Source organism: Coregonus clupeaformis, chromosome 24 (assembly GCF_020615455.1).
Source record: "Coregonus clupeaformis isolate EN_2021a chromosome 24, ASM2061545v1, whole genome shotgun sequence".
In the NCBI taxonomy this organism is placed as follows: domain Eukaryota; kingdom Metazoa; phylum Chordata; class Actinopteri; order Salmoniformes; family Salmonidae; genus Coregonus; species Coregonus clupeaformis.
Genome location: NC_059215.1, coordinates 10,736,533 through 10,746,015, shown reverse-complemented (window position 1 = coordinate 10,746,015; position 9,483 = coordinate 10,736,533). Strand labels below are relative to the sequence as shown.

The 9,483-nt window shown below is 43.4% G+C and overlaps 1 protein-coding gene across 1 annotated transcript in view; it reads left to right on the top strand.

The window, feature by feature from the left end:
• Window positions 1–339: 339 nt before the first annotated feature.
• The window catches only part of LOC121538068 (nucleolar protein 4-like), a 37,888-nt gene continuing 28,744 nt past the window's right edge, over window positions 340–9,483 (top strand). The window contains exon 1 of the mRNA XM_041845822.2: window positions 340–1,146. Coding sequence (XP_041701756.1) covers window positions 805–1,146 — 342 coding nt within the window. The 5' untranslated portion in view covers window positions 340–804. The remainder of the gene's footprint in view (window positions 1,147–9,483) is intronic.

Below are 9,483 nucleotides of genomic sequence, written 5' to 3'. Positions count from 1 at the left end.
ATTGAAGCACAGGCGTCGTAGGTATATCGGAAATTTTCACTCTACGATTAGGCTGCTGCCTATAATGCGCCTTGTAATTTCCCATTCCTTACAGATAACGCATTTAAATTAACCTAATACGCTTGGTTTTACAGGTTTCCTTTATATCCTAGTGCTTCTTTGAGAATAGAATTTCTACGGAACGTACTAGGCGGTTCGGGATGGTGCACGCGCAGGTCCCATTCAAACAGGTGGGAAGCAGGGAAACAATCCCCGGTGCGCATGACTGGTTGTGATGCTCGGATAGCCTACATGGCTCAATACCGAGTAGGCTAAATGTTTGAGAATTTTCATGATTTTCACTTGTCTAAGTGTCTAAAAGTAGGTAATTAAAAAACCACAGTTCAACGTTTTTTTCCCTCATCCATGCTTCGCCTGGGTTCTTTGTTGTTTGGTGAGCACGGTGGGTTTTTTCTCCATATCTCAGCTTCCAGCGAAGAGACCGTTTACGCACAGGTGGGAAATACCCGCTCTATAGGACAGCCCCCTCCCTCAGTTCCTCATGGGAATATGTGCGCAAGTGACATTTTGCCGTAGCCGTTCGGGACAGCAGGCAAAGCGTCTCTGCAAACAGGTGTGCGGCTGCTACCCGAATCAGTTTCCTACGCCTTTAATCCAGTTGAAGGAAAGGGAGAAAGCCATCCCATTTGCAGAATCATCCTCCTCGACGCGGGACGGGGAGAGGAGGGGGGAACCTGCATCTTAGTAGCCGAGCTATTATAGCCTATTATTTGAAGGGACAAACGGGTTATAAGAGCGAACGCTATGGCAACAAAAAAATCATCATGCACTGATATAACGAAAAGGAGCCAGAGACCGGTCGTTTTAGAGGCGGAGATGTTCAGTGAATTTCAGGACTGGTGCCTCCGGACATATGGGGACTCGGGTAAAACAAAGACCGTCACCCGGCGAAAATACAACAAAATCATGCAGACATTGTTGCAAAACGAAGAGTCGGACAGCATGTATGTCGACAATAGTCACATAAATGCCAAATTCAAATTCTGGGTGAAGTCGAAAGGGTTTCAGGTCGGGAGCAACATCCTCGGGGAGCACAAGAAAGGACCATCAGGGAAGCCCGTCCTATATGTCCCGGTCAAGTCAACGGTAAAGTGTGCGTGTTTGTGTGTGTGTGTGCGCGCGCGAGCGCGGGCGCATGAGACGTCCCATACCATCAGTTAAACCTAGGTTATTTGATTTCACCACAACCATATGTACCTGTCATAGCCTATTTGATTATAACTTTTCAGCGTTTGGCTTTCCCTCTTCACCCTAACCTATTCACAGACTCTAACCTATTCCGACTCTCATCCTCTTAACAGAGCAGTCATATTCCCATCCCCATCAGCTGCCATAGCAACGCCGGTGCATAAAGAGGCAAAATCGCCAGTGTGGGGTATCATTCTGTGCTCGTCTCGCGAATGACTCGGTTAATGTCCTGTCAACGGATCGTTATGCTACTAAGCAGTATTTATGAGTTAATAGCCCATTCAAAAGCAATGATAAAAAGTAGGCCTATGTCTAGTAGCCTATGTCTGGTACAGACTCCTACAATGTAGGACAATTGAGTGCGCGCGCATACATTGGGTGCCAGCGGCGTGCCCAAATGGGGGATGTCGGGGTGGTTGGTGTGTGCCTTGGAGGAGGGCATTGTATGGAAGGGGGAGGTGAGGGTTTATAGATTATCAAAATATTTGATAATGTTCTCCTTTACCTCGTATGATAGCATAAATCCACAAAAGCCATCAAATTTTTCATTGGGAGGGCTAATTGCGCACCACAAGCCTTGAACATCCTAGACTAAATGTATTGTAATTTATTCGTTTGAATGTCTTGTACTAATTGACAAACATTCATTTATATTGACAAGATACGTGCCCATGCTATGAAAAGCAAAACTATGCTCAGTGGCAATCCGGGTAGCTATAGTTACAGTAGGATATGTGTGCACCCCACCACTTGGCATTGTCCTGTGCAGGATAGATGCGGATCGGTCCACAGGCACTCCTTGCTCTGGTACACTACATTGCATGTATTTTTATAACTTATCCCCCGTAGTGCATTTATTCACATTCATGAAATGTTCAATTTTAGTGTTTGCATATAAATAAATAATAGTGGTATTGCATTTTACAGTGTTTGACATGAGAGCAGTAACCGTGCCTATTTGGTCCCTATGAGGGTCTCAGGCGGGAACAAAAGAGTAGGCTATCCAGCAGCAGTATAGCAGCATTCTCCCTCCATTAAAGTTAATACCACTTCTGTTTAGGATTTACATTTGAATGAGTTCACCATTTGATCATCTCATGCAATAGACATTGATTTGGATTTTGTTAATCCTGTGTTAATCTAAGGTGAAATGGTAAATAATGTATTTAGCTAGGCTATACTTAGGGTTGGATATGGATGGATAGACATTCTGATACAGTGATTGACTAGGATGACTGACCAAAGGTTATGAATACATACACCCTTTAGGCACAGGATAGTAGAGGTTTTGTGTGTGTTCATTGTCAGTTGAGAATGCCACCATTTTAAATGATGCCTTCAGGGAATCACACCAACCCCCACTATGGTGTTGGGTCAAGCTCTCCAAGGACCCTTGAGATTAATGTGAACAAAAGACTCAAATTACAATAATTAGATTTAAATATCAGTACCACTAAAATCTTGATTATTGGATTGAGGTGTGGATTATTCAACCATTCTTTCTCAGGTGTGTTACCTGTGTAGATGCATAGCCTTTATTTTTCTGCTTAATTAAACACTTATTTCCTATAGGCTAGATCGTTTTCATGATAAAGCCTCTTGGCAGGTGCATCTAGAGTCTGAGATTTAGTTTTGTTTGCCTTTTTTTGTGTGTGTTTGTTATGGATGATGTGATAGATTTTCGAGCAACAACATTTATTACCCACAGGAATCAATCTACACTTTACATTTCATTATGTCATGTTATAGTTCTTAAATGTCCCCGTTTTCAACACTTTATCACTCTTACATTGCTTTTGGGCCACAGCCTTTTATTTTGACACAGATTGATGTCCAAGGAACAAATCTGTGAGGGCCAAGTTTGGAAATGTACAGTAACTTGATCTACAGTAATACAAGGTTGGAGCCTGGGCAGGAAACTATTTTCTACTCCATGCATGAGTGAGAAGAGTATGCAAATTATGTTATAGAGGACTATGTGGGATTTCCAGTCCTACTAAATGAGAGTATTCCTGAATATCACATATGTAATTATTGATGGGACACAGCAGGGAACTCCCCCATGTCCAACCCCCACCTGTGCAAAACTACACAACAAACAGAAAAACATAAGCAAACACAAGGCAGTAGTTACAGCATGAATTAAAGTGGGAAGTAGAAAGTCAAATAGTGAAGTTGAGGTGCAATTAGATGCGAGAAAGGTCCATGTGTATCAACGTGAGTGTGGAGGGGGTTTGTGTGTGTGTGTGTTCTCTTGTCTGTCAGCCAGTGGTATGTCATCCTTACTGTTCCCTTGCTGAGTGGTAGATAGTGCATCAGTCGATTTAACGGTCATGTGCTATCAGTCCTCAGATCTCTCTCTCTCTTCTTCATTCTCTCTCTCTGTCTGCTTCAGGCCTACGCCATGTGCCACCCAAATAAATACATACAAGATACAGAGATTAGGTACTCCTAAACCTGCTCCCCATCTCTCTCTCCCTCTCTCTCTCTACCTCTCGCTCTCTCTCTTGCTCTCTCTCTCCCTCTCTCTCTCTACCTCTCGCTCTCTCTCTTGCTCTCTCTCTCTCTCTCTCTCTCTCTCTCTCTCTCTCACTCTCTCTCTCTCTCTCTCTCTGTCTCTCTTTCCCTCTCTTACATACACACACACACACACACACACGCACGCACACACACACACACACACGCACGCACGCACGCACACACACACACACACACACACACACACACACACACACACACACACACACACACACACACACACACACACACACACACACACACACACACACACACACACACACACACACACACACACACACACACACACACACACACACACACACACACACACACACACACACAGAGAGTACAAAACCACAATGCCCAATGCCCCCCGGTATCCCGCCTGTGTGGTGGGGGTGTGTTTCCAGAGCGTGTACGTTGGAGGCCTCTCTGCAGCTGCTCCTGGGGTGTGCCAAGTTTCACTGTGGGGGGCTAAATTAGTAGGTGGGGGTAGGGGTGGGGAATGCATGGTGGTTTATGGGCAGAAAGGAACCTGTTTTCAGTTGGTGTAAACACAGAGATAGTTATACAGGATAGCCCAGGAGGGGAAGGAAGGAGACAGATACTGACTAAAGGGAATTGTGGTTTTAAACAGTTTTGTAGCACGGGCCTAGTGTAATCTTAATTTCAGACAGTTGATGGGATTGTATAGAATCTCTCTCTCTCTTTCATGCTGTCTCTCTCTGTCTATATCCCCCAGTTCTCTCTCTTGCTCTCCTTCTGTATGTCTAATGCCGCGTTCAAGTCATGTCGGAAACTCGGAAACTCAGACATTTCCGACTTGCTTACTAATTGTAGAATGATGATACCCAAGTTTCCCACATGGGAAGTATCAGAATCAACCAATATGAAGCTCTATGCAAATAACTTACGTTCATTTTAACTCGGTAGTTCCGAGTTTCCAACATGACGTGAACACAGCAGAACAGCCTGGGCAGTGCTTAGAGAATCCAGCAGTCCTCAGTGTGGGGATGTAACTTTGTTTACAGTTTTTTTCAATTGTTTAAGCACAATTTTGAAAACAGGGCCAGTATCAAAACACTACACACAATTAGTACAACCCTACACCAAAGTAGCACAACACTTCAGATCATTTGCAAAATGGAACACTTTTGTCAAAACTATACACGACTTCATAAAAACAATATTTTGTTACCATACAAAACACACACATTTCATATGACTTCAATCTTTTTGAACCAGTTACACACTGCTGTTGCTAACCTAAAACACTTTTAGCAAGTCTAATTCTCAGTGATTAGAGTACTGTAAATGAAGTACACAGAGAAAGTGCAACTATACAAACACTACACAAGACCAATGCTGCAGACTGAGGAAAATATCATTTATTTCTCTCCATATATCCAAATCAGTCAACATGTCAACATGGAGAATCACAACAAAACATGTCCCAGTTTACTACAGTAGTGTGCATAACACTGTTAGCTCAGCAAACAACAGACAAACATAAAATACTGTATCCAGTACAGGTTACAATTACAGTAAATAACAACAACAACAAACATAAAAAATAATCTGAAAAAAACTGACAATATTGTACAGAAAATACTACAGTAAACATACTATACATTATCTCTTCGCCTAGCTGGATCTGGCCAGAGAATTTCATCAACATCACAAGCAATATCCTCATTAGCAAGACAACGCGGGAAGAACCGTCTTGAATGTCGAATCCATCCTTGCACAGCTGCGGCGTCGACTTGGTCACAGGCGTCCTCCATGGCCTGAATGAGGGGTACCTGAGCCTGGGGCTGGAGATCGTAAACCTTCCACCGCCATGCAGAGAAAAACTATTCGATAGGGTTTAGAAACTGAGAGTATGGTGGAAGGTATAGTACTGTCAACTGTGGATGGTGTTGAAACCAGTTCTGGACCAAAGCAGAGCGGTGGAATGACACATTGTCCCAGATGACAGTGTATTGCATCTGGTGCATTTCATTACCTGCTGTGACGATGTGGTGCAATCGGTCCAAAAATGCGAGAATGTGAGGTGTGTTGTAAGGGCCCATTTTGGCATGATGGAGGAGAACCCCATGCTGTGAAATGCCAGCGCAAAGGGTGATGTTACCCCCACGTTGCCCTAGGACATTGATTATAGCCCTGTGGCCAATGATATTTCTGCCTCTCCTTCTTGCTTTTGTGAGGTTGAACCCTGCCTCATCAATATACAGTGGGGAGAACAAGTATTTGATACACTGCCGATTTTGCAGGTTTTCCTACTTACAAAGCATGTAGAGGTCTGTAATTTTTTATCATAGGTACACTTCAACTGTGAGAGACGGAATCTAAAACAAAAATCCAGAAAATCACATTGTATGATTTTTAAGTAATTAATTTGCATTTTATTGCATGACATAAGTATTTGATCACCTACCAACCAGTAAGAATTCCGGCTCTCACAGCCCTGTTAGTTTTTCTTTAAGAAGCCCTCCTGTTCTCCACTCATTACCTGTATTAACTGCACCTGTTTGAACTCATTACCTGTATAAAAGACACCTGTCCACACACTCAATCAAACAGACTCCAACCTCTCCACAATGGCCAAGACCAGAGAGCTGTGTAAGGACATCAGGGATAAAATTGTAGACCTGCACAAGGATGGGATGGGCTACAGGACAATAGGCAAGCAGCTTGGTGAGAAGGCAACAACTGTTGGCGCAATTATTAGAAAATGGAAGAAGTTGAAGATGACGGTCTATCACCCTCGGTCTGGGGCTCCATGCAAGATCTCACCTCGTGGGGCATTAATGATCATGAGGAAGGTGAGGGATCAGCCCAGAACTACACGGCAGGACCTGGTCAATGACCTGAAGAGAGCTGGGACCACAGTCTCAAAGAAAACCATTAGTAACACACTACGCCGTCATAGATTAAAATCCTGCAGCGCACGCAAGGTCCCCCTGCTCAAGCCAGCGCATGTCCAGGCCCGTCTGAAGTTTGCCAATGACCATCTGGATGATCCAGAGGAGGAATGGGAGAAGGTCATGTGGTCTGATGAGACAAAAATAGAGCTTTTTGGTCTAAACTCCACTCGCCGTGTTTGGAGGAAGAAGAAGGATGAGTACAACCCCAAGAACACCATCCCAACCGTGAAGCATGGAGGTGGAAACATCATTCTTTGGGGATGATTTTCTGCAAAGGGGACAGGACGACTGCACCGTATTGAGGGGAGGATGGATGGGGCCATGTATCGCGAGATCTTGGCCAACAACCTCCTTCCCTCAGTAAGAGCATTGAAGATGGGTCGTGGCTGGCTCTTCCAGCATGACAACGACCCGAAACACACAGCCAGGGCAACTAAGGAGTGGCTCCGTAAGAAGCATCTCAAGGTCCTGGAGTGGCCTAGCCAGTCTCCAGACCTGAACCCAATAGAAAATCTTTGGAGGGAGCTGAAAGTCCGTATTGCCCAGCGACATTCCCAAAACCTGAAGGATCTGGAGAAGGTCTGTATGGAGGAGTGGGCCAAAATCCCTGCTGCAGTGTGTGCAAACCTGGTCAAGACCTACAGGAAACGTATGATCTCTGTAATTGCAAACAAAGGTTTCTGTACCAAATATTAAGTTACGTTTTTCTGATGTATCAAATACTTATGTCATGCAATAAAATGCAAATTAATTACTTAAAAATCATACAATATGATTTTCTGAATTTTTGTTTTAGATTCCGTCTCTCACAGTTGAAGTGTACCTATGATAAAAATTACAGACCTCTACATGCTTTGTAAGTAGGAAAACCTGCAAAATCGGCAGTGTATCAAATACTTGTTCTCCCCACTGTATATGAATTCATGCAGGATTTCCTCAGCATCCATCTGCAAAACTCTCTGAAATACAGTGAAAGACAAGATTGTGTAGTTCAGGATAGGTCTAGTATACAGTCAATGTAAAAAAGTCATGTGTGCAGTATGCAACATCACAGTGCTAAAGTGAACAATACAAACCTCCACATACTCATGCCGCAGCCGTTTGACCCTCTCTGAATTCCGCTCAAAAGGCACTTGATAAAGTTGTTTCATTTGAACCTGATGTCCTTTCAGGATGTGTGCCAGTGTTGACTGAGAGACCTGATGGACATTATTGAAAATGGCATGGTCACTGATAATGTTGGCTTGTAGTTCTCTGAGCCTGATAGCATTATTGGCCAAAACCATGTTTATTATCTCTCTCTCTTGTTCTTGCGTGAATATGGGCCCCCTTCCTCCTTGTCGTTCCCGACCCTCAATCCTATGTAGAGAATAATACATGTAACTTACTGTACAATGTCACAGGAAGGGGTATCACAAGTGCTGATATGGTGCATACAATAAGCGGCTGATTACTGTAACTGTAGACAGATCTTCTTTTACCTGTTTTCCTGTCGAAAAGTTCTTATGACAGATGCCACTGTATATCTGCTAAGATTTGGCTGAACTCTCAGTCCAGCCTCCCTCAGCGTCAATCCGTGGTTCACAACATGGTCCACGAGTGTTGCACGAATGTCATTTGATAAGTTTGGTCCTCTTCTTCTTTGTGCACGATCTCCTCCTGCTTCAGGTCTTCCTCGACCTCTGGCTCGGCCTCTGCCTCTTCCTCTACCTCCTTCTCTTCCTCTGTGTACTCCTCCTCTCACCCTCACTCTTCTTCTGACTCCTTCCATTTTGGTTGAAGGCAGGTGAACCTACGTGCTGCATTTTTATAGTGCTTAAACCTGATTGGTGTGTCTACAATTTAGCAATCATGTGTTTGTGCACCTGATGGCTGTGTTTAACAGATTGGCTCATAGGTGTGGTAATTTGACAGTTAGTGCTTTGGAATTGCAAGGAAGTGACATCATGATATACTTCTGTGTCTGATGTATACAAGTGTGTTTAGTGTTTTGCAAATCACTGTGTGTAATGTTTTGCAAATAGTGTGAAGCTGACAATGTGCTTACAGTTGTGCAAATCTAGCCTTGTGTTTTGCTCCTTGAGTGTAAGGTTTTGCTAATTGTGGGAAAAGTTTAATTTTAGTGTGTAAGCAATCGTAAAAAATTGTAACTCCCATTGTGTCGTGATTAGAGCCCAAGCATAGAGGAGGAGGTGAAAATAACCATAGATAGACCACGGCACTGTGAGCCGCTCTGCAGTCATACACTACTGTGGATATGCCCACTGTAGTGGTACATTCACACGCCACTATTACTTCACTCATTCATACTGGGCTGTTATTTTTAGTTTTACATTATTATTAGCAGAGATAAGATACTTTGCCACCATATATAATACAGTCTAACACTAATCTGGTTTGCACATATAATAATTTATTCAGCAATAGGTGTGCCCTCCATTTCAAAGAGGAATGTTGTGTTCATTTCTCTCTTGTTGCTCAGAATATGGCAGCTACTTTTTTTTATGGATGAGAGCAGTTTTTTTGTTGCCATGCCAACAGCAACCTGTAAATATCTCTATCCCTCATTCACAGTCTGGGTTTGGTAGGAGTTTCTCACCACACACAGCACCGCCTTAGGCATGGGACTCCATATGTAAGCTACCCGTGTTGAGACTAAGGTTGCAGGAAGTGCTGTCATAAAGGGCATAAAGGGTTAATTGACATCTTAAATACTCTGTAACCCTGTAACCCAGTGAACTGTAAACCAGTGAATGTATTATTGTAACAGAAAGAAAAGGCTGAAAGG